At 39.3% G+C, this 16968-nt stretch overlaps 1 protein-coding gene across 1 annotated transcript in view; it reads right to left on the bottom strand.

Annotated features, from left to right (window-relative positions):
- Dhx9 (DExH-box helicase 9) overlaps positions 1-16968 on the bottom strand; it is a 50035-nt gene that overhangs the window by 519 nt on the left and 32548 nt on the right. The window contains exons 17-28 of the mRNA XM_033762133.1: positions 15470-15683; positions 15221-15315; positions 14539-14612; positions 12389-12541; positions 8698-8858; positions 7547-7658; positions 6816-6977; positions 6565-6692; positions 4979-5208; positions 4529-4644; positions 2681-2881; positions 179-435 (exon numbers count right to left, since the gene is read on the bottom strand). Of these exons, the coding sequence (XP_033618024.1) occupies positions 179-435; positions 2681-2881; positions 4529-4644; positions 4979-5208; positions 6565-6692; positions 6816-6977; positions 7547-7658; positions 8698-8858; positions 12389-12541; positions 14539-14612; positions 15221-15315; positions 15470-15683 (1903 nt within the window). The remainder of the gene's footprint in view (positions 1-178; positions 436-2680; positions 2882-4528; positions 4645-4978; positions 5209-6564; positions 6693-6815; positions 6978-7546; positions 7659-8697; positions 8859-12388; positions 12542-14538; positions 14613-15220; positions 15316-15469; positions 15684-16968) is intronic.

The raw sequence follows: 16968 nt of genomic DNA, 5'->3' as shown, positions 1-16968 counted from the left end.
CCCCCACCGGGTCCCCTGAAGTCTCCCCCACCGGGTCCCCGGAAGTCTCCCCCATTAGGTCCTCGGAAGTCTCCCCCACCAGGTCCCCGGAAGTCTCCCCCACCAGGTCCCCGGAAATCTCCCCCATTAGGTCCTCGGAAGTCCCCCCCATTAGGTCCTCGAAAATCTCCACTGTGGCCTCTGTAGTCTCCACCAAAGTTGCCTCTGTAACCCCCTCGGAAACCTCTATAGCCTCCACCATATCCTCTTCGATAGGAGTTGGAGCCACCTCCATAACCTCCACCGCCATACCCTCCACCACCATAATGTCCACCGCCATAGCCACTACCATAGCCTCCAGTGCCATACCCTCCACCACCATATCCAGAACCCCTTCTATATCCACTTCCATTATCATATCGAGCCATCTTGGGAGGACGTGGACCATCTCCATACCTAGAAAGGCAAAAACCCACCAGTTTAGTATTCTTTTCACGGTGTTGGGAATGAACCCAAGGCTTCATATAGGCTAAGACAGTAAATCACTTAATATATCTCAACCACTCATCCAAATGTACACATCTAATCAGAATTTTCTGGCATTAATGGTGAAATGTGTCTTGTTTTTGCACTGGGGATCGAACTCGGGACCTTGCGCTTGCAAGGCAGGCAATGGAACCACTGAGCTAAATCCCTGGCCCCTGGTGAAATGTGTTTTTAAAAACCATCTTCAGCAATTTATTCATACCTAAATTTGTCTCCTATGGAAAACAATGAAAATGAAGGCTAACAAATGCAGAAATCAACATGTCCCACCACCAATTCCAATTCAGTATATGCCAAAACTGATTTTTCCTAAGGTGAAGTTTTTTGTACAGACTGGAATTACAAACTAAGCAGCTTTCCCCAGAAATGTGGCTGTGATTTCTGTCTTTATCCCTTCACCACACTGCTGTCCCATTATTAATCCATCACCAGTTCTTACTGATTTTACTGCAACTCTATCTAATGTAGTCACTTCTCCACACTTCACTTTTCCCATCTGTAAGTTGAGTTACCTTATATATCCACACATCTTAAGTTCTTTATATATCTCAGTTTATCTGATTACTGGACTCTTCTTCTTCACAGTAGATTATATAAGAAGCCTCCTTGCTCACAATTCCTATCAAAATTAAGTCTCTTCCCCTACACATCCACAGGTACATTTGTATCTTTGACATTTATTCTGTAACTTATGCCTATGATGCTTATTGCCTTTGTGAAGATTCTTTTAAAAAATTCTCTCAGGGATGGAGATTTAGCTCAATGGCAAAGTGCCCACCTGGCAAGTGTGAGGTCCTGAGTTCAATCCCCAATACAAAACAAAACAATCTTCCTTAGGTCTGCCCAACCAGGAGGACCACGGAATAACAGCACCGCTTCTAGAACCATGGTGCCTGGGTTTGACTCTGCCTCACATTAGCTGCTAGCAGTATGAGCTAAGGTCATAACTGATTCTGCCTAGTTTCCTTATGGTATTAAATGTACACTAACAGTTCTGCTGTATTAAAGTAATAGTTCCCAACCAAATGCAGTTAAGATCTTTGATGAGATTAGACATTTCTAGATAATTAGAGTACATATATATGCTGAACAGTACTACTCTAATAGTTAAATCTAAGGGACATGGTGGTAGTATTGTTGACAGTATACATGAAATGTACTGATGTATCATTAAGATCATTAAGTCTACAATGTTACAAGTGATTAAGCACAAAACGCTGAGAATAAGTAAACCTAAATGAAAACCATATGTGTGATCACTGCTTGTAATATTCTACTTTCTCTGTAGGGTAAATAAAAGATAAGGACAGGGGATGTAGCTGAGTGGTTCTGCTGCCTACCTCACAAGTGCAAGGTCCTAAATTTGCTCCCCTGTACCAAAAAACAAACAAACAAAAACAACAACAAAAAAACTATATATGTATCCAGAGAGAGAGATATATATAATCTTGTACCAGAGATTGAAATGAGGACATTGAGCTTGCCAGGCAGGCACGGTGCCAGAGATACATTCCTGGCTCTCCTTATGGTAAAACATAAAGTAGTATCTGGGGATATGTATAATCCCCAGTAATAAAGAAAACAGCAAAAAGCCACTCTTCTATTTTCCTAGATAAACCCCAGAGCTTTTTATTTAAGAACAACTTAATCCTTTACCAACATTTCTTTTTAATAGAGATCCGAAAACAGTACTAGCTGGCGATTTAGCTTAGCTAAGGATCACACCTACCTCAAAAGCACAAAGTCCCGAGTTTGAGCCCCAACCAAAAAACCTCCCACAAAAATCAGTACTAGACTATCACTTTCCTGTTCTATGATCCAGTCTGGACTATATATATCCTTTTTAAAGGTCCCTGTCTGTCATTAACATGTACTGCCGTTGCATGTGTATTAACACAAACAAAAGTAAACAACACGCTTCTGTGTTAGCCCATCTAAATTTCATATTCACTATTTTATTTTCACATTTTTGCCCCCAGTACCATGGATCAAACTCAGGACCTTGTGGTTGAGGCAGATGCAGTGCCCCTGAGCTAAATCCCCAGCTCTATCTACAATTTTAAATAGAGCAAGACCTCTTTTATCAACTAGCTCTGGGAATTCTAGTCCTGCCATGTACCTATCCTTCCTTGACTGAAAGACAGCTTATACTCACCGTGCAGCACCAATCATAAGGCTTATACCAGCTGCTGAGGGCCTAGAGATTTGTCGGATCATGTTTAACATATGTTCATTAACAGGGTCCAATTGGCTGATGATATTAGGCTGTTTGGTTACTTCAACAACCAGAGCTTCCATGGCTGCACGGAGGGCAGTGATGCAGGCAGCAGCATCATGAGATATTTGTAGTCTGATCCTAAAATGAAAAACAACAAAACAAACAAAAACAAAACCCCCCCAAATTAGACTATTATATCTCAATTTCACACATGGCAAATCATGTAATAATAAACCTAATTGCTTATCAAGTACCAAAATACTGTATCAGACTGACTCCAGACTTAGGCAAATAAAGAGCAATAACTTACAATGACTTCTTAAGAATTCACTACTGCACATGAGCAGTAATCCTAAACTGGGGTGGGGGTAGAGACAGGATCTCCCTACGCAGTCAAGGCTGTCCTTAAATTCACTATCTAGCCGAGGCTGGCCTCAAACTCAGTAATTCTCCTGCCTTAACTGGGATTATAGGAGTGAGTCACCACACCCAGCAAAATGTAAAATTTTATCAGGGCAAATCCTGTTTGTAATTCAGGCCACTGTATTACACTCAAAATGTTGGAGTTTTCAAGGTTTTGTAACATATGACTGCGGCCAGGGATTTAGTTCAGTGGTTCTGCTGCCTGCCTTGCAAGCAGGAGGTCCTGAGTTCGATCCCCAGCACCAAATAAATAAATAAAATAAAATATGGTTGATGGTACTAACTGTACTCTAAGCTCTGTAACATTTCTGTAAGGTGCTCTCTGGTAGTACCCAAAGTCCAATTTGGTGGTGACAGTATTTATAGAAGCAGCTTAAAAATGAAATGTTTTTACCAGTATAGCAAAACCTTGGTTTGTGGGCATACTTTGTTCCAGAAATATGCTTATAATCCAAAGCACTTCTATATCAAAGCGAATTTCCTCATAAGAAATGAAAAATTCAGATGACTCGTTCCACAGCCCAAAAATATTCATTCAAAAATGACTACAATACTGTAATACAAAATAATAAAGAAAATATAAAATATAAAGAAAAACTAGCCTACACTTACCTTTAAAAACCTTCATGGCTGGTGTGGAGACGAGAAAGGAGGATTATTGTGTAGGACAACCTCCACTTTCACTAATGAAATCATTGCTATCAATGGAATCTTTCTTTTTCCATGCAACTTTAACAAGGAATCTATCCAATCAATGACACTTGTTTTTGCTTCTACAGATTTCGCAGTAATGTAACATTGTATTGTCTTAAACAGATCAGTCATTTGGCACTGCTATAGCGTTATTCAGGTGGTACTTTTCTACATTTTATACTGCTTTCCCCATTACACTCATTTTCCTAATCTCATTGGGAGTGAAGAAGTCCCCCCTCCAACTTTTTCTCTTTCTCCTCTACAAGTGAGACCTACTCTATAACCTTTTCCGGTTGGGAGACAATCACCCACAATCCCAGAGAGAACCACTGTGATCATGTGACATTCAGTGTAATGTGCTACTCACACTGCAAGCATAGATCAATTATCAAATTAGAATTTACTAGAAATGTTTGCTCATCTTGTGGAACATTCATAGAACAAGTTACTCACAATCCAAGGTTTTACTGAACAGTCAATTTAAGAACTATGTTTACAGTAAACTGTACTACCAAGACTATCTACTCTCCAAGAAAAAATGTTATAAAACACCTTGAATCATTCAACTGTGCTAATTTATTTCACATATTTAAATTCAATTAGAGCTGAGTTCTAACACATCTCAGGTTATAAGAATTCAATTCGTAGTCCAAATCTGAAAATCCGTACCAGTCATCTACAAACACGATCTGTCCATCAGACTGAACTTTCTTGGAGGCAAAGAGAAGCAACTGCAAGGGGGTAACTAAGGTCATGCCTTTAGCAGAGATCGCTCGGGTTCGAATCTGCAGATGGGGATCGAACTCGGGTCCTTGCGCTTGCAAGGCAGGCCACCGAAACACTGAGCTAAATCCCCGGCCCCTTTGTTTGTTTTTTAGAGACAGGGTCTCACTATGTAGTTGAGAATGACCTGGAACTCACTATGTAGCCCAGGCTGGTCTCGAACTCACAGTACTCCTCCTGCCTCAGCCTCCCAAGTGCTGGGATTACAGGCTTGCACAACCATGCCCAGCTCAAATAATGTCATTTAAGACAATAAACAATGCTGTGAACACTAAAACTCACATTCACAAAATTAAGACAATCTGGCTTTACCAAACTCTTCTAATCTCTTCTTACCTTTTCACCAAATACAAAGAAGGGAGAAGGGTACTTCATGTCTTGGCTGCTAAATGGACAATTAACAGATGACTTATGGATAAGTGCATTACGCCCTTCAGTGGTAAGAATTTTTCTCTTTTCCTTATGGTAGCACACATTAGGGTACACACCAAAGGCCAGGAGAGAGATAACAACATCCAAATTATTATCTGGTCCAGTGTTAGTGAACACTTGTGTCAACAAACACTCTGTTAAGAAGGAGTTAAAAGAATCAGTTAATTAAGTAATTCTCACATTATACAAAATTATCTGAGAGTTAGGAGTAATTATTACTCCCACAAATCCCACTTTAAAATAATCTAGCTAGAACACTTTTTTCCCTCAGAATCCTATTTATAGCTCAGATTAAGTTCAGGAGGAAAATCTGCTAATCTCCATAATAAGAAAATTAAAGAGTTTGTATTCCCTTACAGAATATATACAACATATGCTTAGGTGACTTTACAAAGTATATTTTATCTACTCTTCTTAAGCAGCTATTACTTGTACAAAATATAGGGTGATAAACTAAAAGGATACCCACTGGAATGAAGGCTGATAAGTCTAGTAAAGGCTGATTTTACTAAGTCTTTTACTTCTCCACTGACTCAAAAGCAAGTCCTTTCCTATTCATTTGATTTTTGGGAAAAAATTAGTAATTTAGGCTACAACAAATGAGAAATACTTCGCTTATTTAAATTTTATTTTTTAAAAATTTAGCACCTTGCCCACCTATTTTGCAAAACATCCCATTTTTTGGTTATGAATTCCAGTTCTCAATGCTTAGCCTCAATGAAAAAAAAATACTATAGCACAATTAATGCCAGTATGGTAGAGCATGTCTGTAAGCCCTACACACTGGCAGACTGAGGGAGAAGGATCCTAAATTCAAGCCCAACTTGGGCAACTTAGCAATTCAACAAGACCCCATCTCAAAATAAAAAAATGAGAAGCGTTGAGGGTGTAGCTCAGTGTCAAGACCCTTGGTTCAATCTCAAGTACTGGAAGAAAGGGGAAAGGAAAAGGGAAAAAGAACAGCTAGATTACTGTTGCTGTATCAAAAATGGTAAAATTCTTTGCGATCTCTGAAAGTTTAAATCCAAGTCAAGTAAAATGGATTGAGAGAATTTACTTCAAATCTGAAAATGAACATCTCTCAAACTTTCACTGTACTTGTTGCTTCCTTTGTAAAATGAATGAATATGAACAAGTGGTTATCACCATGTTCAAAGAACTAAGAAGATATAGCTGTGCATGGTGGCACACGCCTGTGATCCCAGCACTCAGGAGATTGAGGCAGGAGGATCGCTGTGAGTTTCAGACCAGCCTGGGCTACATAGTGAGTTCCAGTCTCAAACCCTCCCCACCCCCCCAAAAAACCCCAAAAGAACTAAGATATATCTTAAAACAGTGGTGGCAAACCTATGGTACCTGTGTCACAGCGGGATCTGTCAGCACTGAACCCTCTAAAAGTTTTCCCCCATCAGTGGTTCAGAACATAAAAAGAAGAACAGTGTGTAGTGCATAATGTTATTTCAGACATATCTAAGAATGAAAAATCTTACCTTCTGGAAATCCAGAATTAAGGAGAATTTCTTTAAGCTGAACTTTGGCCTCCCAAGTCATTCTTAAGGTAGCCATATTGAGTCTTTTGTGCTCACAAAAACGTATCTCTGCCTCCTCTCCTCCCATTCTAAAATAAATTACATGGAATAGTAAGGAAGTCATTCTCTAAGACCAGCAGAGAATGAGATTTAGGTTAAGAAGTATAGACAGTTCACCCAGTTTTAGCAGTAACTCCATTTTAAATCCATACCTAGCATCATCCCAGGCTTGGAATACTGACAAAAGGGCCACATGGTCAGAAAATCTGTTTCCAGCAAAATTTCGATGGATGTAGCCCAGCCGCTTCCCTTCACTGATGAAAGGCTCTGGAAAGCAGGTAGCAGCAGCAATGGTACAGACAGCATCTCCCACACTGAAACACAGGTTAAACTGATATAACACAACTTTGTTCCCAGTAGACTGGGGAGTATTGCTTACTGAGGGTTAGTCTTTATTGGCTATAACAATGCTTTTACTAGCACTGAAAATAGCTTACCGAACAATATTACAACTGCTTTCTCCAAAGGCAGAAAAGGAAAAATTAAGTGATTTCTGACATCAACGGCTGTATATCTTAAACAAATTATGAACAAGTATCTTTTTCTTTTCCTATTCTTTCTCATCCATTTTAATGAACCTTACCCTTCAAAAATGTTCTAGTAAAATATATCTCCTTTCTTAATACTATTCTCTTTCAAGGGATAGCTATTAATCCCCCAGGAAGTACTCTTCTCTCCTAAGAAATATGCCCTTCCCCAAGTGGAATCCAAATATCTACTACACCTGTCCATTTCTCTATTATAAATTCCCTCAGTATCTAGAATATATCACTTCTTTTCCCTATCTGAGACTCACCTTGATTTTATGGGGAAGTGATTAAGATTACATGAAGCTATTCTACCATTTAACCTATCATCAATAAGAAATTTAAAAAGCACTTACTAGAAAATGCATCCCATTATCATCATTTTCCCAAAACGAGGCTCAATGGGGAGTTTAGCTAGGATTCGTCCAAGAGGAGTCAACTCATCATTGATATCTAATGCATCAAGCTCTGTGGGGAGATAATTCTTTGTGAACACAAACAGTGAAGAATACCCTTCAACCTAAGTAAACATCAAATATTTATTTACAGATTAAAGCTAGAATAGCACATTTAAGACTTCATCATTTGTCAAACTAAATGCAGTACCACGTCCATAATGAACAGTTCTTTTCACTCAAAAACAGAAGTAGACATGGTGGCCCACGCCTATAATCTCAGCACCTGGTAGGTTCGGGTAGGAGTATCCCTATGAGTCAAAGTCAGCCTGTACTACAGTGAGACTCTGTGTAGGAAAAAAACAGACCATAACAAAACCAAAATCTGGAGAACTAAATGATATACTAGAATTAGTTGCTGTAGGTTGAAAATCTGACAACAGTCCATGAGAAGTCTATGAATAAAGTTGTAACAGCAGCATTAAGCACTTACATGCCATACAAATCTGTTACCATTCCCCCATTTGTTGATATGTGTGTGTGTGTGTGTGTGTGTGTGTGTACACGCGCGCGCATGTGCATACCAGGGAGCAAACTTGGGGCCTTGTGCTTGCAAGGTAGGTGGGCAGAACAACTGAGCTAAATCCTGGCCCCCCACCTGCTGATTTTTAAAGCCCCCCCCCAAAGGAAATGTATAGAGTCTGAATTTCACATGGCAGATGAGTGCTAGATTCACAATTCAAGTGCCTAGTTTGGCTCCAATGCCTCTGCTTTTGCAGTATATTATATGATTTCTTTAACAGACTTAAAAACAGAAATAAATGTTGTAGGAGATATACCCATAAATAAATGTGTAAAGAGTCTCCTACTCCTGATTTTTATCAAGAGATAATGACACTTGGCTTTTGTTCTTCTCTCAAAATGTGACTCACCTCATTTTTTGCACTGCTCACTGTAGTAAGTGACCATGCTAAGTGGACAAAGTAATGCTAGCAGTCTTTACTATCACAGCCCTGCTGAGTCTGCATCTTGACTCACTTAAATGTTCTGACGGGACAAATACAAATGCTCTAGCTAGCACCTATATTAGGAAGGTAAGTTTTTCTAAGTACCTCTAAGAGTGTGCTCTGCTTCAATCACAGCATCCAAAGGTGGAGGTTCAATTGCTTTGGCCAGGAATTGGCCAATTCCTCCCAGGCGTAGAAGTTTTATGCTCAAAGCAATTTCATGCAATGGTGTTCGAAACATCTCTGGTGTCATATGGGTTTCAAGTCTAAAAGAAAATAAGCATAAAATAACCATCCTCCTTATGTAAATTTATCAAAATGGTCAGAGACAGAATCCAGGAGAGAGAGCTGCCCCTTCTGCCGTCTTTCTAAGTTAACACAAAATCTGTTCTAAGACAATTTGGTTGCATGGTGGCCTCTGACTTTACCCTTACAGTTCCTCTCCCTCCCCCACCCCCGACCTCAGACAGGGTCTTGCTTTATACTTCAGGTTGGACTTCATTCAACTCAAGGCATTCTTCCTGCCTCAGCCTCCCACATGCAGGGACCAAAGACACGTGCTACTATGCCTGGCTGATGACTTTTTCAACTAAGGAATGAATAAAATGGTTATTCAAAATAAATTATGTTATTGCTCCCACTTATGGCTTATTCAGGTCTCATCTGTTAGCAAACATAGGCTAAAACTGATTACATAAAAGAAACAAACAACTCCAGGCACACTCAGTCACACAATCTTTGACAAAAGTGGCAAATCTTTTTGGTGGAGGATATAAGTGGTGCTGGGAAATCTGGCTAGCCACATGCTAAAAAGCTTGAACGCAGACCTGTATCTCTCACTATGCACTAAACTAAAACCAAAATGGATTAATGACCCAAACATTAGAATAGAAACAACCTGCTAGGAGAAAAAACAAGGTAAAATCTCATGTTTCACTGTTGCTGACAAAGACTTTTTGAATGAAGCCCTGGCTGCACAAGAAAATACTAAGAATCAACAAATGGGATCACACTAAATTATACAGCTTTTTTGCACAGTAAACCATCAGCAAAGTGAAGAGAAACTAGAATGGGAAAGAAAAAAACTTGCCAGCTGTTCCTCAGACAAATGATTAATATTTACAAGAATGGTGGCACACCTCTGGAATTGTCCCCACATGAGCCAAGTCAGCTCCCATATTACCAGACAGCCAAGCATCAAATAGGAAAATTTGAATGCTCAGAAAACAGTAGAGGCAGCAAGTGACAATGTGGACTCACTTGGCCTAGGTTTCAGATAGCAAGCACAAAGACCTGAGTTTGATTCCTGGTACCAAAAAAAGATTTAAGCTGTTTCAATTATTGAAAGGGGTGTGTGTGTGTGTGTGTGTGTGTTTCTTTTTGTACCAGGGACTGAACTCTGGACCTTGCACTTGTGAGGCAGGTAATGGCAACACTGAGTGTGTGTGTGTGTGTGTGTTTCTTTTTGTACCAGGGACTGAACTCTGGACCTTGCACTTGTGAGGCAGGTAATGGCACCACTGAGCTAAATCTCCGGCCCTGTGTTTTTCTTTTAAGACAAAAGGTATGAATGTAAGAGTTATTCTTTTTTTTTCTAAACTAAAACCTCAGTATTTGGATTGAATTGCAGTACTGATACATTTTAATATTAAATAAGCGAGTTTTGGGTTGCACCGTGAGGACCTGGTCTTGAACTAAAAAAGAAATGTTAAGCTCCCTCCCCAAACTTAAAGAACCACTGAAAATGGGCATCTCAGGCCAGGGATTTAGCTCAGTGGTTCCACCACCTGCCTTGCAAGTGCAAGGTTCTGAGTTCAATCCCTGGTGAACCCCCCAAAACAAAACAAACAAAAAAACAAAAAATGGGCATCTGAAACACTTCTTAGATAAACAAATACAACTGGCCAATAAGTGTATGGAAAAAATGTTCAACATCACTGACCAATCAACAAAGACAAATTAAAACCTTAAGATTCCATTTCAGCCAGGCATGATGGTGCATGCCCGTAATCTGACACTCCTGAAGGGCTGAGGCATGAGGATCACTGCAAGTAAAGATAGTTCAAGGCCAGCATATTACAGAGCAATTCCTTGACCCAAAACAAAAACAAACAAGATTCCATTTCGCCCCAGAAAGAATGGTCATCATAAAGAAATGAATCCTGGCTGGGCATGGTGGTGCACGCCTGTAATCCCAGCACTTGGGAGACTGAGGCAGGAGGATTGCTGTGAGTTTGAGACCAGCCTGGGCTACATAGTGAGTTCCAGGTCAGACTCAACTACATAGTGAGACCCTGTCTCAAAAAACCAAAATGCCCCCGACCAAAACAAAACAAAACAAAACAAAAAAAAAATTCCTGGGCTGGGGATTTAGATCAGTGGTTCCACAGCCTGTCTTGAAAGCAGAAGAACCAGAGTTCAATCCCCAGAACCAAAAGACAGAGAGAGAGAGAGAGAAATGAATCCTTCCTCATTGTTGGTGGGAATGTAAACTGATACAACCACAATGAAAATCGGTATGGAGATTCTGCAAAAAGGCAAAAAAGAGAAATTCCATTTGACCAATCTTCTTGTAGCTACCTTCCCCAGAGTTAAAAAACATCATACTGCAGTGAAGTATGTAAACTCCTATTTATAGCAGAACCATTACTAACAACTAAAACTTGGAAGTGGCTTATTGTGCCCATTCATGGATAAATGGATAAAGAAAATGAGGGCCCGGGATTTAGTTCAGTGGTTCCGCTGCCCGCCTTGCAAGCTTAAAGACCCGAGGTTGAGCCCAAGTACCACACAAAAACAAAACAAAACAAACAAAAAACAAATATAAAATAAGAGAGAGAAATTTTAACATGTCTGATCCAGAAACATCTGTCGGGGATTTAGCTCAGTGGCAAGCACAAGGTCCTGAGTTCAATCCCCAGTACCAAAAACAAACAAACAAACAGAAACACCTAGCTAAAAACATACCCATAAAACGGATGTGTAGTATAAACAAAAACTCAGAAAGAATTAAGACCCAGCTCTGGTACAATCTTCCGAAGACAGGTGAATTGCCTACACTTCAACTTCTTATCCAAATAATGGCCTGTATTCCTCAAGAAAATGAGGATTGAGCCAAGGATTTAGCTCAGTGGTTCTGCCGCCTGCCTTGCAAATGCAAGGACCAGAGTTCAATCTCCAGTAGCAAAAAACAAACATGAAGAGGACTGTGAGGCTGGTGAAGTGGTAACACTGAAAAAAGAAATACTCCTCTATAAATGCAAAGTTACTTCTATTTTTTAAAAGAAAGTTAGCCATTTAAGTATCTGTAATTCCTAAAAAAGCTATGTGAAGACAAAATGTTCAAACATCCTTCTTTCATCAAAAAATAAGAATTTTTTATTTTTCTTACTACAGTCTCATTGTGGAAGTTGTTCTTATCAACATCTCCTTCACCTCTTAGCACTGATGTAGTGAGTTTTTGTTAAGTTCATACCATGCACAGTGGATTTATAAAGGTTTTTTAAAGTCACTGGGGCCAGGGATTTAGCTTAGTGGTACAGCCGCCTCCCTGGCAAGCAGAAGGTCCAGAATTCAATCCCCAGCATGGTGCTCGGCAGGGCAGCACCACAAGACAAACAGGTCCTGCTGGGCATAGTGACACACAACTGTTAACTCAGTACTCCAGAAACTAAGGCAGAAGGATCACAAGTTTAAGCCTAATGTTTCTCAAAATAAAATGGCTAGGGATTTATTTAGCTGAACGCCAAGGTCTCAGTTTCAATCTGTAGTACCAGTAAGTGGGTGTATCTCTTACCTCTCAAAACGGGCTCGGCTACAGAGGTGAAAGCAGAATCCAGGCCGTACACGACCCGCTCGACCTTTCCGCTGTTCAAGGTTTGTTTTGGATGCCCAGACTGTAGCATAGTTGGTCATGTTATTGTGAGCAGTAAAAAGTTTCACTTTCTGCCTACATAAGAAAGAGTGGTTAATTCAGCAACGCATATGCAACTACTTGTGATAGGCACAAATACAAACTGCAATTTGATTATACTCTTAGCTATCAATCTACACAGCATACTTGCACCATTTACTAGTAGCTAGATCTTTGCCTCATTTGAAAATGGGTATAATGCTTATGCCTACACACAAGATTACTTATAAACATTAGTTGACATAATGAACTTCAATCACTTAAGTGGGATCTGATGTACAAGCCACCATTACTCAAACCATTTCTACTCCAATGTTCAAAATGTCACTTAGAATTTCTATGATCTAGAATATGTGGCACATCTCATGGACTTCAAGTGATGTTTGCAGAGCCTGCTGGAACCCCTAAGTAACCTTAGATGTCATTTGCAGTTACTTATGTAGGTAGCTGCTACGAAACTGGGATTGGCACACTTTATTCACTTAAAAAAATTTTTTTAAAACAGGGTCTTGTTTTGTAGTTCAGGCTGGCCTCAAATTTACATTGACCTTCCTCCCTCAGTCTGAGTGCTGAGATTACAGCCATGTGCCACCACACCTAGCCTTCACTATTTTTACTGGCCGTTTTTTTTTTTGGTACTGGGAATTGAACTCAGGTCCTTGTGCTTGCAAGGCAGGCACTAGAACCACTGAGCTAAATCCCCAGCCCTCCTTCCCTATTCTTTAAAATGGGCACTTGCAAGTAATTAATTGCCACGATTGAGGGACTATGAGAAGACATGGAGTACAAGTTAGTTAGATATATCTAAGTTTCAACACTGTTGTTCCCTCTTGGATCAGTTATCAGTGTTTTACTCTTTCTATATACAGTGCTGCCCCAGCTATCTCCCAGGCTCATCTACTACTATATATGAAGTCCTTTAACGCTTACGACTTTTTTTAAAAAAAGGTAGAATATCTATCGTGCTAAATACTAGTCACCATGGGCCAGGGATTTAGCTCAGCGGCTGCCTGCCTTGCAAGCGCAAGGACCGGAGGTTCGATCCCCAGCACCATAAATAAAGACAGAGAGAGCGAGAGATCATCTTTGCACCTCAAACAGCGTACTTTTACTGCAGCAGTGGCCAGTGGAAATAATAATGAGAAATAAGCAAACACCAGATGATCCTGACTGCAGTGGGAAGCACCCAGAGGTTACAATGTTAAGCACTGTCACATTCTACTGTAACTGATTTGTTCTGAACACAAAGAATTACTTTCATCAATTATCTATAACTAGTACAGAATAAAATAAAACAAAAATACAGCAAATTTAAAGCAATTACTATAAAAGACAGACCCACTATTTTCCCTCACTTTGATTACACCTATTCCATTCCTGCTGCTCTCTGAAGTGGTTCTGGAAGTCCTGTTTCAAGAGTATCTTTAGTTGTGCTATTATGGTTGCCTTGATGTCCTAAAGCAATTCAAAACATTTACTTTTCATGATCATTTTGACTTTAGAAGAGTTACAAGTTGGATGGTGCCACCTGTGGTAAGTAAGGTGAATGAGGACACAACATAATATTTTTATTTTTAGGGCCTATTTTTCTGCTGAATGGCTCTTAGGAGCCATCTGCTGCATTTTTTTGATCATGGTCTGTAAAGAAATTCACAAAGAGGATTTCTAGAACTGCTTCAGAAAGTAAGAAGAATGACGGGACGTGTGTTCAAAGCTACACTGAGGTTGTCAGGAGGACTAACTGAAATTTGTCTTTTACTGTAATAACATTCAAGTTTTTAAAAAACATTACGAAACAAGACCCTGTCTTTAAAATTAAAAAAAAAAAAAAAATGAATAATATTCTGTGCCAATCCCAGTTACTTAAAACACTCAAGTTTTAAGCATCCATTTCATTTTTTGATCAATTTGTGTATATACAAAGGCACAATAGTTTTGAAGATATAAGAACACAGGAGTTTAAAAATAAGGCATTTTAATCCTGTTCACTGATGAAGGTCCAGAACAGGCAAGCTGATGTTCTGAGAACTTACTTGCAGGAGTCAATGACATAAACAACATCATTTATTGTAATGCTGGTTTCAGCAATATTTGTGGACAAAATAACCTGCAAAAAAATAATGAAGTAATTACACTTCAGAAGATACTCAATTTATGTAAGAAGACATATTTGCTCACATAAAAATGGCGAATGTATAGCACTGTTAAAAAAAAAACAACAACCAAAACAAACAAACAAAAACCAAGGGCCAGAGATTTAGCTCAGTGGTTCCGCTGCCTGCCTCCCAAGTGTAAGGACCCGAGTTCGATTCCTGGTACCAAAAATTTTAAAAAATTAAGGGCTGGGGATTGAGCTCAGTGGCACTGGGCCTACCTCAGAAGTGTTTAAGGTCACAACTTCAATCCCTGGTACCAGGGGTGGGGGGTGGGGAATCATTTGCCTACTGGCTAGATCATGAAAAACTTTGTAAGCTTAAGCAGAGAGGCCTGTTTTTGTTTTGGTTTTTGAGCCAAGTTGTGCTATACAGTCCAGACTATCCTTGAACCAGGCTGGCTTCAAGCTCAGTGATCCTGAGTGCTGGTATTTTAGGTGTGCATCACCACGCCCAGCTGAAGCCTACCTTGTCCTCACAATTTGGATGGTTTACAAATTTTGGGGGTGGCTTGTTGAAAGCCTGTATTTACTTACTATTTCACTTCTAATCCCATTCTTACCTTGGTTACTCCAACTGGTACTGGATCAAACACTTTGCGCTGTTCCTCTCGAGGAATCTGAGAATGTAGAGGTAGAATCTGATACCTATGGCTTCCTACAATACACAAAGGTAAAGGTCTGAACATGGGAGGCCGGTTAAAAACAATTCTTCACTACATATTTTATTAAAAAACACAAATAGTTTTCTAATAAATTGTTTTCACATATGGGCATTTTAACTCTCAAGGTGACAATTCAAAAACTCATACCAAAATGTGGATTCATTTCCAAATGCTTCTGCATAGTGCAAATCAAATTCCAGCCAGGCAAAAATACCAGCACAGCTCCAGGAACATTAAGAGTTTCAATGTACTTAAGCAGAGCTTCAATGAGTTCAAAAGGAGTTTCCTTTTCATTCAACTGAGACATGCTCATCTTTGTTTCTGGACCATATTCGTCACTACAGATCAAGTTGCAATTTGCCTAAAAAACAAAAAAGTGGCTTATTCTGAATTGTCTCTATTATCACAGCTCGTAAGTGTTCTATGTTTATGTTCAAGTGACATGAGATGTTATGCATACAGAAAAAAAAAAACTTCCATAAATACAGAACCTACATCAATCTACTACTATATTTTTCTGATCTATGCCAGTTCACTTCTCTTTAGGCAAACTGATGATTCCCCTTTCCCATATTGGTTCCCATATGGGTACTGACCTTAAGTGCAGGCACTTGATTTGCATGGTGGAATGCAGCCCAAAATGAACTGAAGTCATTCTTCTAACTAAGCCTCTGGAGTAGCTGAGTCTATAGGTATGTTCCATCACATCTGTCTTATTGTGAACTTTCCCTCTAGTCTTCCCATAAAATTTAACAACTTCAAAAATTTGACTCTGAAAGGCTTCTTCTACTAACTAATTTTTATTACAGGTATTTTTCTTATTAATGAACTGCTCCTATGACTTAGTAATCTTTGATTACTTCATCTACTTCTAAAGTATTTGTTCTGTATCTGTTCCAAATATTCTATTTTAAAACCAGTGAAAAATCAAGACCTCAATAATGAAAAAGAAGGTTGGGGCAAAATTGGTCTTTTTTGTCCCTGCTAAATTTTGTAATTTGCCATACATACACTTAAGAGATTGACTGTCAGGATAAAATCAAATTCTGCATTGTTGACTGTTGTATAGTATTCATTCTCATCAAACTTCTAGGTAGAAGATGCATTTTTATACTTTCATTTGTCCAATTCTCAAACATATACAAAATAAATATCCCCCTTTTCCTATTTCTTTGTAGAAAATCACTGTTGGTCCCTGGTTTAATGCTCTTTACCCATGGTAAAATATTACCCCTGGTAAAACATTGCCCCAAAGTCTCTTTAACATATGAATACACCTACTGATTATACACTTCATGGTACAAATGGATGACCAAGGGATTTTGTTAAAATACAGATTCTGGGGCCAGGGATTTAGCTCACTGAGGCTGTCGTCTGCCTCACAAGTGCAGGGTCCTGAGTTTAATTCTTGGTTCAAAAAAAAAACACACACACAACAAAACAAAACAAACCAGAACAGATTTTGATTTAATGAACTAGGATGGAGTGCAAAATTTTTCCTGTCTACAGGTTGCCCAGGTGTTCTGGTCCACAGAAAACAGTGACAAAGCTTGTAGGGGGTGGGGATTTAGGTGAATGGTACTCTGCCTGATTTCAACATTCAGCACCAAAAAAAAAAAAAAAAAAAAAAAAAAAAAAAAACTTTC

This window comes from Fukomys damarensis, unplaced genomic scaffold, assembly GCF_012274545.1.
Source record: "Fukomys damarensis isolate Sample0158 unplaced genomic scaffold, DMR_v1.0_HiC HiC_scaffold_11, whole genome shotgun sequence".
Taxonomy (NCBI): Eukaryota; Metazoa; Chordata; class Mammalia; order Rodentia; family Bathyergidae; genus Fukomys; species Fukomys damarensis.
This window is presented reverse-complemented; position numbering and strand designations above follow the sequence as displayed.